Genomic DNA, 19,149 nt, shown 5'->3' with positions numbered 1-19,149 from the left:
GACACAGAAAATACATCCAGGGGCTGCTGGGAGAAAATTGCTCCTGGTTGAGAGAAACTGATACAAGCTAAGGGAAGGAAGCAGGAACACAGGCCTACAGTCTGGCTTCAAATCCCAAATCCAATCTCTGTTTAAGCTACAACAGGCAAACTGCTTACCACTCCTAACTTAATTTTATTTATCTATAGTAAACCAAGGGTTCTCTTGAGAATATAATGGGAGGGTGCTTGATGATTAAAGACCTATCCCAAAGTAGGTTTCTATCTGGACAGATATATATTTTTAATTATCTTTATCTGGACAGGGTTTTTTTTTAATTATCTTTATTTATTTATTGGATAGAGACAACCAGAAATCTAGAGGGTAGGGGGAGATAGGGAGAGACAGACAGACACCTGCAACACTGCTTCACTACTTGCAAAACTTTCCCCCTGAAGGTGGGGACTGGGGCCTCGAACCCGGGTCCTCGCACATTGTAACATGTACACTCAACCAGGTGCACCACCACCCAGCCCCTATGGATAGGAATTTTATAAAACAATATTTAAGGAGCAAAGTGGTATGCTTACAGGGTTACTAACGCTAAAATGAAAACAAGATTTGGTTGGTTAATCAGGATTTGGTAACTGATAAAGAGAAATGAGTTAGGAAGTTGCTGGAAGGTAGAAGAAAATAGCATAGGAGAGGAGCTGGGTAGTGGTATAGCTGGTTGAGGGCATATTACCATATATAAGGACCCATGTTCAAGCACCTAGTTCCCACCTACAGGAGAGAAGTTTCAAGAGTGGTGAAGCAATGATGTACATTTCTCTCTTGCTCTCTATTTCCCTCTCCTTTTTAATTTCTCTGTTCTGTGAAATGAAAAATACTTAATAAATATTAACAAAAATATAGTATAGAAGAGGCATTTGAGACTATGCATGTGTAAGAACTGTCTTTCCTTTGAATGTGTGTTCTCCTAGGGGCTTTGCCAGGTGCTGCCCAAAAGGGAATCCCATAGGGAAGGTAAACCATGTGAGACCCACCAGGGATAACATACTATCAGGACTCCACAAATGGGCCCTGGCCATGGGTGGCATGGGAAAGGAGCACTTAGCAAAGAATTCAGTCAACATTAGACCTGCTAGAACACAGGATTTTCAGAAGTGGTTGTGAGGCGACCTTGGTTCTCACTGCAGTCAACACCATTACTACTACCACCACCACCACCCCGCCCCCCCCCCCCCCCCCACACACACACACACAGAGGCTGCTCACCATGTCAAACCTCCTTGCTAGCTCCAGGTCATCCTCATTCCGAACCATCTCGAAGAAGTCTAAATGCCTAGATGGGATAGGGGAGCAGAGAGAGTAGATAAGTAGCCAAGCATCCTGTTCCAGGGTTAGTAGCCCCTTCTAGATCTTCACCTACTCAATCTAAGAGCTTCACTCAAGTTATACCAAAGCAAAACCAGAAAGACCCCACCTGTCTGTAGACCCATGCCCCTCCCTCAGGAAGGCCAACATAGGACCCCAGCACCTCAGATCAGGCTTTCTCAGCTTTAGCACTCCTGACATTTGACTAGGTTGTCCTTGGTGGTGGAGGACTAATCTATGAGTTGCAGGAGGGTCAGCAGCACCTCTGACCTCACCCCACTATGCAACCTGTCCCTTGAGTTTCTCCTTTTCTTTTCTTTATTATTATTTTGCCACCAGGGTTATTGCGGGGATCAGTGTTTCTATACTATGAATCCACCATTCCCAGTGGCCATTTCTCCTCTTTCTTTCTATTTTTCTTTGGTAGGACAGAGAGAAATTGAGAGTAGAGGGGAGACAGAGAGGGAGAAAGAAAGTTGGGCACATGCAGCCTGCTTCACGCTCATGAAGTGTTCCTTCTGAAGATGGGGAGTCAGGGCTCGAACCCAGGTCCTTGAGCATGGTGATATGCGCACTTAACCAGGCGTGCCACCACCCAGTCCCCTCTCTTGAGTTTCCAAAACCAAAAATATCTCCAGACACTGTCAATTGACTCCTGGGGGGAGTGGGTAAATTTTACCTCAGTCAAGGAGTACAGTCCTATATTTACTTCCCCCAAGTATTATACTGTTCCCATGTCACCCCTCAAAGTCAACCTCTCATATTCTATCCCATCCACCTCCATCACTCCACCTCAAATGAATCTGTCCTCATGCCCTGAAGACTTGTTGTTAATAAAAGACTCTATAGTGAAGGGGCTATCTGGAGACCCAGGAGAATTTGTATGTTCTCTGATCAGCAAAAGTCTTAATTTGGGGATGCTTCAGGGGTGAGACATTTCTGTGTTAAAAAGAACTGAAGCTTAGGTCACCTACATATTAGATGTCAGGCGCAGGCAAAACTAGTTGGGTCATGGGCCCCTTGGATATACCTAAAATAGACTTATTAGCTTTTTCCAAAATGGAGACCCCAAATCTCCACAATATTCTTGCCTTTAAGTTCATGATTAGTCAACAATTTGCTCTGCTTTCTATCTTAACTCTTTTTCAGCCATCGGGTTCCAGATGATACCATGATGCCAACTGGTCTTCCCAGGGCAGGTGACCCCACTATGTGTCCTGGAGCCCCACTTCACCAAATCCCTGCCTCACTAGGGATAGAAAGAGATAGGCTGGGAGTATGGATCAACCTGTCAACACCCATGTTCAGTGGGGAAGCAATTACAGAAGCCAGACCTTCTACCTTCTGCACCCCATAATGACCCTGGGTCTATACTTCCAGAGGATTAAAGAATAGGAAAGCTACCAGGGGATGGAATGGGATATGGAGTTCCAGTGGCAGCAACTGAGTGGAATTTCACCCCTCTTATCCTATGGTCTTGTCAGTGTTTCCATTTTATAAATAAACACTAAAAAAATAAAAGAAATGAACTGCACAGCAGGACACTTAGCATTCTTGGCCCCTACCAATCAGTATTAAAACAAACAAACAAATAAAAACAAAGAACACCTCCCCACCCAAATACACACAAGTTTCTAAGTATGTACCCCCATAAATAACTGTGTAATGGTTGTGGACTACCCAGTTCAGTTATCCATTAACATCAGAAGTGAGACAGTAGAAGGGCAGAAAGAACAGCAGGGACACTGGTAAGACATCCGAGAGCTGTCAACCTTCTCACACAGAGCTGATTCTGGATCATGCTGCCTATAACAGGTGGTCTCCAGTGGAAATCACAATCTCCACGAAGTTCCTGACCATTCTCTAGCAATGCACTGTCCCCAAAAGATTGTAATAGAACTATATGAGCTGGGACTTACTTGTCCAGGATAGCATTCTCATGTTGCCGGAGTTTGTCAATCACAGGCTGTATCCCCAGCATCAGAAACTCGTACCGTAGATGTAGGCGGAAGTCCAGGTTATCCTAGGGGCCATCAAGGGAGGACAGACTCATTGGCTGGTCTTGGTTTTCTCAATCAAAGTGTCAGGACCTCTCATTACCACTCCACATATTGCCCCACATTTCCTGTGGTCCACTCTTCTCTAGCTGCTTCAAATTCCAGAATTTCAAGAAGATGGGAAAGTGATATCCTGTAGGTCTCCTATCTCATTGCCTTTAAATCCCTTTCTCTTGACTTATGGCATTAAAGACCCCTATCATAGAATGGCGTAAGTTTTGGGATCAGATAGATATTAGTTTAAGGCCTAATCCATCATCTACTATTTTTTGTGATTTTAGGAAATCCTTTATTTCCTCATTGTAAATTGATCACAATGCAACTTACTTTACATGAATGGCATTTGTAAAAATTGCTTCATGAGATATGGTGATCAATTAATTGGAACAGATGTCAGTTATAAATATGGACAAGTAGATGTCAGCATCTTAGGGGGAGACTATTCCCCCAGTCCATTTCACTTAATGCAAGTTGTCAGGAAAAAGGAAAAAAAAGATATGCTGGTAGAAAAGAGGGGAAGTAGATATCACTGAATTTCTCTTCCTTTGTCCTTCAACAAGTTGACCTTGATCTGAACACTCTATTGTTTGGTGGGCAGGTTTTCAATGGCTCAAGCTTTTCTTCCTATTTTTATGGTCTGAGAAACCTTTGACGCTAAAGGGAGAAAAATTAGAAGCCACACCCACTAACAGAAAGTAGTAGAAGGAAATAATCAGTTAACTCAGAAATCAATCCAGATGCAGGTTTTTGGAAAGACCAAGAAAGAAGAGTCATCATATCCTCTTCCCACACCTGAGCTGTCACTACCTAATCAGGTTCAGGTTCAGGGTTTGTCCATATCAAACATAATGCAAAATACTATTTATGTAGGGAACCCTCACTCCCCCGCCCCAGGAGTCTTTCCAGATTTTGATAAAATCCAAAATGTTTTGTAGAGAAGCAAAGCCCAAATTGGCCATCACCAATATTTTGATGAGCCCAAGAGAAGACAGACAGGGTTGCATGTAGTACCAAGTCTGCCTGAGATGGCATTGGCCTTGTGACAGCAAGTTTAAAGCAAGCCATTCCACCTAGACCCCAGGAAAAGGTGATAAGAGGAGACAACAATCATCTAAAGACAGTGATGAGAATGGCAGCCACACCAACCAGACGGAGTGCCTTGACACTAGTTCTCTGCTCCTTCTCCAGAAAGTACTCAGGCACTCTACCCTGGGTCCATAAAGTCAGGACACACAAAGGGTAAAATAAAGAGGTCTCACCTCTCCAGCTCCTGCATTGAGGACAGCATTGATAAATGACATGATAGCTGTTTTCAGATTCACTTCATCCCGGTATCGGCCCAAACTTCGGTCTAGTTCATTCAGCAGCGTCTGGATGGTGAAGCAAGAAAACAAAGAGAGGAAGGCACAGGATTATATAAAACTAGCCTCTTAGCTTCTCTCCTACTGTTCAACTTTCCTAGAATGCAGCATTCATTCTCTCTACTCACTCTTTCCACATCAGAGCTCCCTTTTTTCCAAATAGCATTGCCAATACTCCACCGTTCAAACTCCATCCCACCTTACTTGTTCTCCACTCAACTGTCAACACTTGGCTTACTTTCATTTTTCTACCATCATGCACCATGACTCCAATATGCTTTCCATTTGCCTTCCTTCTCCCAGAATCCTTTGCTTTGTTACCTGCCTTATTGTGTTTCTGGGGCAAGTCAGGGAAAATAAAAGAGAAGACAATAGCATAAACTACCAGGACTGGCCTGATGTTCCCAAAATAGGCTCAGGGCTGGTTATGGAGCTTAAAACACCAATCAAAGAAATAGTATTCAATTTAATAATTATTGACTGTACTCTGATAATGAGCCAGCTTTTGGACTTAGGAGATGTAGAGTCACACAACTGAAACAGACCAGTAGCCCAGCCTCAAGGAACCCAAATGTAGTGCCCCGTTTTCTCAGTCAAACCAGAGCCTCACATGTCTGAATCCATAAACCTGTAGGCTCTATTGCACTCATTCTGATAACTTAGACTCACAGTCATGCACTGCATTTCCTTTTCATTCTCTTCAGTTTCTACTACAAAGAATCCCCAGTCCCTCACCCTCACCATTTGAGAGTCCTACCCCATCCTCGGCTGGAGGCCTATCCTCAGCAAGGTGCCTCACCTGGAAGCGTGTCCTCTCAGCTGCATACACCTGGTAGTGTAGCATGGCCTGCAGAACCTTTTTATGGCCGCCAGGCACAAGGCACACAGCACCGAGGATCTCTAGCACAGCCACTTTGGTCTTGCTGTTCTCTGTGCGCAGACTCTGTGCAATGGTGCTGATGGCTTCAGGCTGTGCCAGCACATGTGCCCGCCCCTGGGAGTTGTTCATCAGAGCCTTGATGCAGCCGATGAGGGACGTGTGGATTCGGCTCTCGCAGGTGGCATGGTCCATGCTCCGGAGGAAATTCAGCAGACAGGTTAAGCCCTCCAGCTCGATGAAGCGGGTCACAAACCTATCAAGGCCAGAGTAGTTAGTATGACATCCCTGGGTTTGCATGCCATTCTGTATACATTTTTGCAAATGCTCATCCCATTATGTCTGTGTACCTACCTACATCACCTGCCCAAGTTCATTTATAAAGCTTATTTACAAGCACTGAAATCTGATCACCCTCAAAACATACTAGTGTCTCATTTGAACTTTAAGTGCCGTGTGTTTGCATGCCACTGGCTGTCATTTGCATCGCTATGATGCTGTGTGCATGATGGAGATGATCAGGATTCTTACAGCTGTTAATCATGAGAATTCATTTCTAGTGAAGCTGAGAAATCAAAAGATTACAGTGAGATGAATAGGAAGACTTCCAGATGGGGAGATGGTAACACAGTCACTGAGTCAAGGGACCAAGGCTGAATGGCTTGCACTTCAAGGAGTCTTAAGACAGCAGCTGGGTTTTCTTAAATGTTAGTTGCAAAGAGTAAGCTCTGTTTAGTTCAGGGGTTATTTAATGAGAGTCTGTGTTATCCTAAGCTAATACATGGCAACAAAGAGGTTGACTGCTCAAAGGAAATTACACTTTTCTTTCTGGCAATCTCTAGCAGAAACATTACATTTCCCTTGATGATGATTGTAGGCAGTAAGTGACAGTGCTAGTATTAGCATAACCTATGACTTTGTCACCCAAAGAAATCACTGCTGTTTTCAATTCAAATTATAGGTGTTGCAAAAATACCATTTATACTCATCAGCACTTCAAAATTATGGTAGTTGCAAGTACTTGTTATTTAAGGCATAAAGAGTCATATATTACCAGCTCACAAATTCTTAATATTTGATAACTATTTAAATTGAATTTATTTTTACGCTTGTCAAATTTTACCTGCATATAGTACTTAAAAACATCATTTTTGATAAGCAGCCTGTAAATTTCATCAGGAAGCCCAAATCATCCAGACCACCACACATCACACATACAAAAAGACTAAGAGTCTTTACTTTAGAAGAACAGTGACTAATCTGAAGACATATCATAAAGAGAGACTACCTAGAATTAATAAATTTTATCCAAACTCATTTGTGTGCATTTCCACATCACTTCACAAATATGCATGAAACATAGAATACACTCTCAAATGTAATTCACAATTAAAGTAGGTATTGTTTAATTTTTTCTATAACAAGTGTTTCTATGTTACACAAAATTCATCATGGCTATGCATAACTTTTATTATCAGGGTTTTATCAATAGGAAGAAAAGTAAGTTGAGATGGGAGATGAACCTGTCAAATCTAACTTCCAATGCCTCTATTTCCTGATTTCCTTCCTTTAATGGACATCTGAGAGCCAAGTAGAGCCAGCTTAGATGTGGGTGGGGAGAGAGGGGACAAGGGAAAGAAAATAAAGCCAAGTGGAAGGGAGGGAGAAGGGGAAAGGAAGGGGAGGGTAAGGGAGGAGGAAACTAATGTGTTTAACAACTGATTCTGTGGGGGAAAAAAACAAAAACCAAGGCCCGATTGGCATGTTAGCCAGTTTCCATTATATAAATGCTCTCAGCATAGCCAATTTTAAGTCATATATGATGCCATTCAACATGGACCTGAATAGAGATGTAACACTAATTGTGTCCCCATCACACATGTGCAGTGCACATAAATAACATCAAGGGCACAAGTCACAATAAGGACACACATAACAGTAAAATAATCGTCATGCAGTGAGGGGGTGATGCATTTCAAGTCTTTACTACATCTTTTTCTATAGCTTACCTAATGATAACTTTAAATAACATACATTTTAATCATATCTATGTCTAACAACCAGCTTGTAAAACTGCTAAAAAAATTAACAGCTCTCACAACCTGGTATGATCTAACCCCTAGACATTAGAAGAAGCTGTGCTTGGATCCTGTTTGAACCTTTGCACAGTGTGGTCTGCGAAGAGGGGGTGAGATTCTTTCAATGGCCTTGGAGACTCTCATCCCTTTTCCTTTGTGAGTATTGCTCCTACTCTAGGAGAAATCTCATCCATAGACATCACATCTCCCTCTAGTGGCAGGAACATTTCTCACTCACTCTCAGGTTCTCCTTATTCCCAGAAAGCTCTTCCATATCTTGTCCATTTGACTGTTTTCTGTCCCTCCTGTTCTTTTTTCCCAAGAAAATCAAACACCTGCTCTTTAACTGTCTTCAGATAGCTCTGGTATTTATTTATTTTTCTAATCCCACCCTCTCACAGGCTTCTAGCTCCTTAGAGAGAGTAGAAGCTGGGAAGTAAAGCCAGTGAAGTGAACACTGGGGAATGCTGGGGAGCGGAGTTGGCCAGTGGGACAGACATGGGAGTGGAGCCCTGTGTGAGGCTTCAGGAGGTCTTGGGAACCACTGGGTGAAAGGACGAAAGGAAGCTAGGGAAAGGAAACAGGCTGAGTGACCTCATGGGCTGAGTCCGGAGAGCTGTCTTGAGGTCTTCCACAACTTGGTTCCTCATCTCGGTCTCCTCCTCATCAAATGCATACAGGCTCTGCAACTGAGATAGAAAGGGTTGGAGGTTACACTGAGCTGGCTGCCTCCTAGTGCCCTGCAGCCCTGCTCTGGTGTGACCCAGGGGCTGTGCTTGCCTCAGGATGGTTGAGGTCTCTGGGAATGCTTTGCTCTGACTCCAACTGTGAGAAGACCCAGATTATGTGCCTGGATTCCACTTTCCTCATCTGCAAAATGGGGACAATTCTCAACCTAGTAAATTTTCCAAGCCTATGTGATGAACAAATGTTTGACACATGTTTAGAGGACTGGGGGATTCTAAATTCCCAGAGGAAGAGGGATTATGATACAACCCTGGAAATAACTGGGGGAGCCACCAAGTCCTGGTAAGTGAAGTGGAGAAAAGATGAGGAAGGGCCCTTCTCCTTCATAGCCTTTCTTGGTGGGGCCTAGGCAGAAAAGAAGCCACTTACTGCAGCCATGGAGTTGATTCGATCAATGTAATAGTCAGGCCAGCTGGTTGCCAACTTGTTGGGGTCTTCCTGTTCCTGGGACAAGATGAAGGATTGTATGGATGAATGGATAAGATAGTTCCCCTCACTGGAGATCCTGAACTGATTCCATGTTAGCAGAGATTCATGTCCTAGCCTGCCTAGAAAGGATCACTTTGAGGAAGTTAAAATCTCCCCCAGGCTTCCATTTCTTGGCGAAGTGTAGATAATGATCAGTCATATCTCATGATCAATTAATCAAATGGGCACAAAGCACAGAAGTATATGAAATTTCAATGAATAATACTGACTGACAATCAAAAATTATTTTCACATTGCATTTGTTCTATTTAACAAAGCACATATGTGTGTCTGCTGAATCTAAGAAGATCTGTTTATGTTTTGTACATATCTGTGTTTTAATGCTTACTTTTCTGATAGTATCTCCATATTTTACAAAAGTATGTCTACCACTATTTGGAATTTTTTTCCTTTATTGCCACCAGAGTTGTCACTGGAACTCAGCAAATGAATCCACTGCTCCTGGCAGCCATATTTTCCTCCCCCTCCTTTCTTATTAGATAGGAGAAATAGAAATTGAGAGGGGAGGGGAGATAAAGATGGAGAGAGATAGACACCTACAGACCTGCTTTACTGCTCTTGAAGCACACACCCCCACCCCCTGCGCAAATGAAGAAGGGGGCCTCAAACCCCGATCCTTGTGCATGGTCACATATGCACTCAGCCGGGTGTGTCACTGCCCCATTTGGAAAAAAATTAACTTCACTTTTCAGATAATTTGAGAAGCACTGTTATGTGGTTTTGGGTGCAGTGTCTAGTATATGGTAAGCACATCGTAAATTGTAACTTGTAAAAATAAATTAATAAAAGGCAAGAGAAATGCCCAAAGTGCTGGGTTTTAGAAAGATTCAGAAGGAGGCTAGAAGACATCATAATGGTTATGCTTAAGAATTTTGTGCCTGAGGATCTGAGATCCCAGGTTCAATCCCCAGCACCACTAGAGGAGAGAGCTGAACAGTGTTCTGGAATATCTCACTCTCTACCTCTCTCATAAGTAAACCCTTTTAAAGATTAAAAAAAGACTTAAGAGAGTCTTGCAGCTAGGAAGGAGTACTCAGAGCAGAAGACTTTTGATCCAACCATCATGTCTCAAAAGAAAGTCTCAGCTCATGCCCAACTGTGGGTAAGGATGACAACAATTTGATTAAGGTTGATAGAAAACAGTTATTTTCCTCTTGCCAACATTATCTATATATTCCCAGGCATTATACACTGCTGCTCATTTTACCCTGTTCCTAGTCAATTTACATATTTCTTTTGGTCAGTTTTGTGTCAATATTCTGCTTCAAACTGACATGAAAGCAATCCCTTCCAGAACCATCATGAAGAACCACTAGTTTGCCATCAACTCTGCCTGTTGATGTTTGACAATTTTATTTCTTAAATCCAAACGTTAGAGTAGTAGGAATTGATTTAGTTTTGGTTCACTTCATGTGGTCATATGCATTAAATGTCCATGGCTCAAACCCTCAAACTTCATCCTCTACCTTGGGGAGGCAATCACAGTACCAAAGATAAATGTACCATTAAACAATCAATGTTATAGGGACGGGTGGTGGCATACCTGATTAGTCACACATGTTACAATGCACAGGGTCCTGGGTTTGAGCCCCCCAGTCCCCTCCTGCAGGGGGAAAACTTTGCAAGTGGTGAAGCAGTGCTGAAGGTGTCTCTCTTTCTCTTTCCCTCTCTATCTCCCTCTTCCCTCTTTCTGGCTGTCTCTAACCAATAAATAAAGATCATAAAAATAATTGAAAAAACAACCAATGTCACCTCAATAAAAAATACATACATAAAAAGGTTCTTTTTTTAAATTTAAAGACTCCTTCCAACAAAGCTTCCCCCAAGTGTGGCCAGGGTACCCAGGCATGGATACAGACACTAGAAGGAAGTTTACTTTATTTTTAAATAAATTTATTAATTGGATAGAAATAGAGAGAAATTGAGAAGGGTAAGGGAGATAGAGAGGAAAGGAGAAAGAGGCATATGCATACCCACTTGACCACTTGTGAAGTTTCCCCATGCAGGTGGGGATGGGGGCTTGAACCTGGGACCTTGTGCATTGTAGCATGCACACTCAACCAGGTGCACCACCACTTGGTCCCTCTAGAAGGAAGTTTAGACTTGTCATCCTTTTATCTTCCTGCCCCAAAACTACTCACAGAATCCAGCATGTATCTGCCTAGTGATTTTTGACAAATAGAATTCTATTTCCCTAAGCTTATGCTCTACAAAATCAATTTTCTTCTCTTTCTGATTTATTTACTGTATCCTCCTCCAGCCCCTCATCTCCACTCCTGCCTTCGTCTGTTGGAAAAATCTATAGAGTAAATGAGTACGTATGAAAGCAAGAGTTTCCCCCATGCAGTGAACCCAGAGGTGGTAGTGGAAGGGATTAGAGATGACACCTTCTTCTTGCTGCAATAAATCTGCCATTTCTTCTCCGGAGGCAGTGCAAACACAGCCTCCCGGTTTTTGTCGGTGAGATCCAATTCATCCTGCAAAGACAACAGAAAACTATATTTCTGAAACCTAGAGATAGTTGGCATTATACTATCTTGGACTATAACAGTATCCTCTTAACCCAGAACTCTTCCTCAATAGTAGACCACAAGGCACAGACATGGTGCAGTGGATAAAATACTGGACTCTGAAGCATAAAGTAGTAAGTTTAATCCCCAACATTGCGTGTATAAGAGTGATGGCTTCTCTCTCCCTTTCATCAGTAAACAAATCTTTAAAAACAAAAAAAAAAAGTATACCACAAAAGATCTTCCAGAAAGTATAGATTACCTTCCTCCTCCTGCTAAAAGTTTTTAAGTGGCTTTGGATTGTACCCAAAGTCCTGAATTATTCATGCCTTCATGCTATCCTCCAAAAGGACTCAGCTCTGAGTTGATATTCTCACATGTACTGCTTCTTCTGTGGGTGCCCCTCTGTCATTGCTCTGCACTTCCATATAAAGCAAAGTATCACAGAGGAGTTCTCACAAATGTGCAGTGCATCTCTGTTCTGAATGGGGATCACAATGATGTCAAGTGCAGCCCAGGAGGTGGTGCAATGGATAAAGCATTGAAGTCAAAAGCATGAAGTTCTGAATCCAAATCCCTGATATTACATATGTCAGAGTTGTCAGAGTGATATGTCCTCTCTCTCTCTCTCTCTCTCTCTCCTCTCTCTTTCTCCTCTTAAATAAATATATATATATATATATATATATATTTAAGGAAGAGTCACAAAGAATTGCTACTAAGATGTATCACAGAGCTTTGCATATAGGACAAAATCATCCCAAACCTCAACCATCCTCCAAATATCACCCAGGCATTTATCCCTCCATCTATCTAGTCACTATGTCCTCTGTTCTGAGTTATCTGTATAGTTCTGTTCTATTTGTTCTTCCTATGTCCAAGACAAAAAGAATCTCAAAGAAGGTTCAGAGAGCAGAAGGGAACAAGATGTCAAGTATATCAGTGCTTGTTTTACCAGTGTACCACTCAACCATGGCTATTGGTGGTACCAGGGATGGAACCTGAACTTCTTGTGTGCAAGTCTTATATGCTATTTCTGCATTATCTTTAAGCCCCTGATGTTCTTTGAGGATCCTCACTGTCTTTTTTTTTTTTTAAAACCTATATCTGCCCCTTTCATAATGACCTAATTGCTATACCATATGGTTTAGAATCCAATGGAAATAGGTGATAGTCTTCTGGGGACATATTTCACAGTATTCAGTCCAATGTGTGACTCAGTTCTATTCCACAAAACTGAGGTATTGTGGGAGGACATAACTGCTCCAAGCAGAATTTCAAACTGTAGAAATTTCAACACATTGTTCTTGGTCCTCTATCTGCTCCTGTCATCCCTCCTTCCCCATGGTTGTCAGTCCCCCATCCCCCACCCCCACCCCTTGTTCCTGTCCTCTAACTGACCACCAGCTCTGCAAAGCGGATGTTGAGCTCCTCCGGGTTTGGGATGGGACTGGAGAACTCCATGTACTGCAGAGGGTGGCTGTCCTGGAGGTTGATCTCAGGGAGGTCCGTGCCCCCGAAGCAGCACAGGAAGCCAAGGCCATGGCGGCTCCTCTTGTGGGGGGCCATGGTGCCTGCAGGCCCGAGGGACAATCAGCAGGCAGATGGCCTAGGTCTTCATCATGATCTGAGTAGGAGAGCAGAGAGTACAAAGTGGTTACACATGGCAGCCAGGCAGGGAGAGGTAGTGGCCACTTCGCCATTATAACTTCTTTATCCAGCTACTATGAATCCTCAACCTAGTAGCTAAGGTCCTTTCTCTACTTCCACAATTTTTCTCTATGACCCCTCTCAGTTTTGTTTGCCTAGAAGTGTTTACATACCCTTCCACCCTCACTCTCCTACTATATATACTGTCACCTAGGCCACCAGGTTTACCCTCTGTGCCCCCAGAGAAAACAGGAGAGCCGTAGTTACAGAATGCATTTTACCCATGGCTGTACAAGTAGAAATCCTGTTGCCCATCTTTAGGCAGGTCCACTTCCACTCACTCGATTTACTCTGGGGTTAGGCTACACCCGATTTAAGTACTTCATTCAATAGGATAGGAAAAATTGAAGTCAGCTGACAGGGCAAACACCAAGTTATATGGTATTGCTCCTGGAGCAAGAGCCTCCAAAGGAGTAAAGAACAGAAAACTTTGGCAGTCTGTTTGGATCTCCTCGCAGTCCACTATACTCAGTCATGTTTTGGATGAGTGGGGAACGTCAATATGACTCAGGTTCTAGAAAAAAAGGGTGTTTATCTAGAAAAAGGGGTGTTCTGGAGGAGTCATTAACACCAACCAGCCTTGGGTATGGCAATGGGATTTATCAGTAGAATTGTGTTGAAAAATACTGAAGGGAATCTAATAAATATGTTTTGCATACCAAGCAAGAAGTGAGGAAACCACTCTGACAAGAAACCAGAACTAAGGGACATCCACCAGTTGGGTGGTTATTGGAAAAGAAGGGGTTAGGTCTCTGGCTTGCCACTGCAAAAAACTAGTTCAATTTAAAGAAGAACACCAGGAAGTTGGGCAGTAGTGCAGCGGGTTAAATGCAGGTGGCACAAAGTGCAAGGACCAGTGCAAGGACCAGTGAAAGGACCAGCATAAGAATCCCAGTTCAAGACCCCACCTCCCAACCTGCAGGGGAGTCCTTTCACAAGTGGTGAAGCAGGTCTACAGGTGTCTGTCTCTCCTCCTCTCTGTCTTCCCCTCCTCTCTCCATTTCTCTCTGTCCTATCCAACAACAATGACATCAATAACAACAACAATAATAACTACAACAATAAAACAACAATCACAAAAAGGCAATAAATAAATGAATATTTTAAAAAATATTTTTTTAAAAAAAGAAGAACACCGGCTCTAATTTTTATGCCACATAGCTTCTAGATAGAGTAAGCTCAACTATCTTTTTAAGAGACTTCTTGAAAGGGCAATGACAGTTTTGATTTCTTCCTTTTAAGACTGAAAAATAATCTACTGTATGCACTGATTCCCTTTTGTCCAGTCATCTATTGAGAGATACTTCGGTTGTTTCTTCTTGTTACTCTGGTCCATGAACGCATGCCCTTATCTAGCTTATGAGTTTTTTTTTTTTATAAGACCTTAAGCAACTCAAGAAATGCTAAATCTAAGGAATTTCCTTAAACTAAATCCTAGAAACTTGTATTAAAAAAGTTAAACCAGAAAACACCTAGAATCGCCAAAACAGTCTTGATGAAAAGAAACAGAAATGGAGGTATCATACTTCCAGATCTCAAAGTATATTATAAGACCAGCATAATAAAAACAGCCTGGTACAAGAACAAAAATAAGTACACAGACCAGTGGAACAGAATTGAAAGCCCATAACTAAACCCCCACACTTAGGGATATCTCATTTTTGATAAAGGGGCCCAAATTATTAAATGGAAGAAGAAGGGTCTCTTCAATAAATGGTGCTGGAAATACTGGTTTGGAACATTCAGAAAAATGAAACTGAACCACTTTATCTCACCACAAACAAAAGTCAACTCCAAATGGATCAAAGACCTAGATGGTAGACCAGAAACTATCAAATACTTAGAGGAAAACATTGATGGAGCACTTTCCCACCTAAACCTTAAGGACATGTCTGATGATACAAACCCAATTGCAAGGAAGACTAAAACAAAAACAAATCAATGGGACTACATTAAATTGAAAAGCTTCTGCACAGCAAAATAAACCATCACCCAAACAAAAAGATGCCTCACAGAATGGGAGAAGATCTTCACATGCCATACATGAGACAAGAGACTAATAACCAAAATATATAAAGAGCTCACCAAACTTAGCAACAAAAAAGCAAATGACCACATCCAAAAATGGGTAGAGGATATGAACATAATATTCACCACAGAAGAGATCCAAAAGGCCAGTAAACATGAAAAATTGCTCCAGGTCACTGATTCTCAGAGAAATGCAAATAAAGACAATAATGAGATACCACTTCACTCCTGTGAGAATGTTATACATCAAAAATGACAGCAGCAACAAGTGCTGGAGAGGTTGTGGGGACAAAAGAACCCTCCTATATTGCTGGTGGGAATGTAAACTGGTCCAACATCTGTGGAGAACAGTCTAGAGAACTCTCACAAGGCGAAAAATGGACCTTTCATATGACCCAGTAATTCTTCTCCTAGGAAAATATCCTAAGGACTCCATAACACCCAACCAAAAAGATATGTATACACCTATGTTCATAGCAGCACAATTCGTAATAACTAAAACCTGGAAGCAAACCAAGTGTCCAACAACACATGAATGATTGAGAAAGCTATGGTATATATACACAGTGGAATACTATGCAGCTATTAAGAATAATGAAACCACCTTCTCTGACCCATCCTGGATGGAACTAGAAAGAATTCTATTAAGTAAGATAAGTAAAAAAGACAATGGCGAGTATGGGATGATCCCACACATAAACAGAAGTTGAGAAAGAAGAACAGAGAGGGAAGCTCAAAGCAGGATTAGACTGAATTTGGAGTAGGCACCAAAGTAAAAACCCTGGGGTGAGGGTGAGGGTGGATGTTCAGCATCATGGGGTGTAGGGGAGGAAGGGGGTGAGGGAGGGGAAGATGGGATGGGACACAGTCTTTTGGTGGTGGGAAGAGTGTTTATGTACACTCCTATTAATTTCTACTCATATAGATCACTATTTAATGAATATGAGAGGGGAAAATTGATTAAATATCTCAAACTTTTTAATGCACAGACCATAGGCTGAGTCTTCGATATGTTGACTCTTAAAAGCTTAGAGCAGGGAGAACAGAAGCAACTGGTGGCACAGCTATATACAAATAATGTCAAAGGACATAAATTATGGTGATGTTGTATATGATATAGCAAATCCTAACAAAGGGATTTTTCAAAGTTAACCCAATTACCAAATAATATGATTAAAGCAATAACTATCTATTGCCTTCTTAAGCCCTAAGAAAGCAGGAACCTCCCACTTCCTCTATAAAGCCTACATTTCCCCAGTCCTTGTACCTCTAGGGTGGGGGCTCACTTTCCTGCATGCTTCTCTCAATTCATACCAAATGATATTGTATCTGCTGACCCCAACCTAATCAACACAATGAACACCACTGCGGTATGCTTCACTTCAGACTGTGTCCAGAGACCTCAGGCATGGAATGTCAACCCCTCAGCCTCATTACTCAGGTGAGACCTTTCCTTTCATAGGATTCTCTAATTCCATTCCAGGTGATTCACTTCCTAACAAAGTCCCAAAACCTAGATATAGAGCAGGTACCATGGGATAGGGCATATGTTCATATGTATCCATAAATTAGGGCAAAATATGTACCTGAAAGCAAAAGTACACAATAATCTGCAGTGAGTCAGTATGAAGTTCATAATGAAATAGTGTCTATTTAGACTTAGATACCCTCTTCATCTATTTCCTACTATACCTCCCTCACTCACTCCTGAGCTATCCTTATCAAAGCAAGGACTGCAAAAGTTGAATAAGGGCAAGAGACTGGAATACTTTAATGATGACTCTATCAGGCCACCACATCAGCTGGTGCTCTATTCAGCAAGTCCTGAGATTCCCAAACAAACATGAAGGGCCTAGACCTCAAATAAATCCCTCTCTCCATTGTTACCAGTCATTTCTATCAGGAACAACAAAACAGACCCCTTTGTAGGCCCCCATAGGACCTTGCCCTCAACTTGGGTCAACAATGGTAGAGAATGCTCCATCCTCTGATGGGAGGCTGGACAACATACAATATGTTCCACCTGAGGAAGATGGGTCCTGATATTTGGGCAGCTTGGAACGTTCCTACACATGACCACAGAATGTGAACTCAGAGCTACAGTGATGCGGAGGTCACATAGGGTCCTAAGCTAAATATGGGCCCAGGATCAGATCAAATTGATAGGGTTTACAGTCAACAATATTTATACCCCTTTCCCATATTAGGGAGCTAATCTCTTTACTGATCCAGTTTCCTGGTCCTTTTCCCAGCTATGACATCATGTCCCCAGACAATAACTTGGATCCACCTGCATATCAGATTTCAGGCTCAGGGGGAAAAAAAAAAACTAGTATAACCACAGACACTTTGGAATATAACTAAAATATGCCTACTAGCTATATACAAAACAGAGACCACCCCCCCCCAACTCTTCATCTGCACTACTCCAGCCTTTAGGTTCAAGATTAATTAACAACTTGTTTGCCTTTATATGTTAACTCTCTTTTCAGCCACCAGGTTCTAGATACTAGCATGATGCCAACCAGACTTCCCTAGACAGACAACCCCACCAATATGTCCTGGACCTCCTATTCCCCAGAGGCCTGCCACACTAGGGAAAGAGAGAGGCAGGCTGGGAGTAGGGATTGGCCTGTCAATGCCCATGTTCAGCAGGAAAGCAATTACAGAAGCCAGACCTTCCACCTTCTGCATCCCACAATGACCTTGGGTCCATACTCACAGAGGGTTAAAGAATAAGAAAGCTATCAGGGGAGGGGATGGGATATGGTGTTCTGGTGGTGGGAATTGTGTGGAGTTGTATCCCTCTTATCCTATGGTTTTGTCAATGTTTCCTTTTTATAAATAAAGAATAAAATTAAATTTAAAAAATCAATCAATAAAAATGTAAATAGAAAAAAAAAAGAAGAAGAACAGAAAGGGAAACTCAAAGCAGAATCTGAGTTTGGAGTATGGTACCAAAGTAAAAGTCTCTGGGGGGAAGGGGAGGATATATGTTCATTTTCACTGGCAGTGGGGGTGGGGTGGGGGGGAGGAGAGAGGGACACAGAACTTTGGTTCTGGGAATGGTGTTAATATACACTTCTATTAACTTGTAGTCTCATAAATCACTATTTAATTAATATGAGAGGGGAAATGCATTGAATGTCTCAAACTTTTTGATGCATAGACCATATGCTGAGTATATGTTCCTTCAGTCTAAGCACTTAAGACTTCAAACTGGTAATCGCATTGAATTTTAACAGTGGGCTTAAATTGTTAATATATTTTTAATTATGACTTGTTCTTTGACATATTAAATCTCCTAAAAGCTTAGACCAGGGAGAACAGAAGCAACTGCTGTTGTTCCTTTATAAGATACAGGTATAAGTAAATAGCATAAAAGGATATAAATTATGACCTACAGGGAGGCAGAGGTTACACAGGCTCCTGTGCTGAAGGTGAGGTCTTGCATGATACAGCAAATCCTAACAATAGGATTTTCAAAATTTACCCAATTGACAAATAATTTGGTTATAGAAATAACTAGCTGGGGGCCAGGAGGTGGTGCACCTGGTTGAGCGTACATGTTACAGTGCGCAAGGATCCAGGTTCAAGTCCCCTGGTCCCCACCTGCAAGAGGAAAGCTTCACAAGTGGTGAAGCAGGGCTGCAGGTGTCTCTCTGTTTCTCTCCCCATCTATCACCTCCTTCCCTCTCAATTTCTGGCTGTGTCTATCCAATAAATAAATAAAATTTAAAAAACATATATTAAAAAAAGAAATAACTAGCTAGTGCCTTCTTAAACATTATGACAGCAGGAAACTTCCCCTTTCTCTATAAATCCCCTATTTCTCCCAGTCCTGAAACCTCTAGGGTGGGGCTTGCTTTCCTGCATGCTTATCTCAGTTCATACCAACTGATACTGCATCTGCTGATTCCAACCTAATCAATGCAA

The 19,149-nt window shown here is 42.0% G+C and overlaps 1 protein-coding gene across 4 annotated transcripts in view; it reads right to left on the bottom strand.

The window, feature by feature from the left end:
- DAAM2 (dishevelled associated activator of morphogenesis 2) overlaps positions 1-19,149 on the bottom strand; it is a 153,281-nt gene that overhangs the window by 29,962 nt on the left and 104,170 nt on the right. For all 4 annotated transcript variants that reach the window (XM_060189746.1, XM_016185878.2, XM_007517802.3 and 1 more), the window contains 8 exons: positions 12,877-13,102; positions 11,353-11,442; positions 8,846-8,920; positions 8,324-8,418; positions 5,574-5,907; positions 4,673-4,783; positions 3,276-3,379; positions 1,258-1,324 (listed from right to left, as the gene is read on the bottom strand). In XM_060189746.1, the coding sequence (XP_060045729.1) occupies positions 1,258-1,324; positions 3,276-3,379; positions 4,673-4,783; positions 5,574-5,907; positions 8,324-8,418; positions 8,846-8,920; positions 11,353-11,442; positions 12,877-13,044 (1,044 nt within the window). In that variant the 5' untranslated portion in view covers positions 13,045-13,102. The remainder of the gene's footprint in view (positions 1-1,257; positions 1,325-3,275; positions 3,380-4,672; positions 4,784-5,573; positions 5,908-8,323; positions 8,419-8,845; positions 8,921-11,352; positions 11,443-12,876; positions 13,103-19,149) is intronic.

The sequence above is a fragment of the Erinaceus europaeus genome, chromosome 4 (genome assembly GCF_950295315.1).
Source record: "Erinaceus europaeus chromosome 4, mEriEur2.1, whole genome shotgun sequence".
Taxonomy (NCBI): Eukaryota; Metazoa; Chordata; class Mammalia; order Eulipotyphla; family Erinaceidae; genus Erinaceus; species Erinaceus europaeus.
Note: the sequence above shows the minus strand (reverse complement) of the source record. Positions and strands in the feature narration are given on the sequence as shown.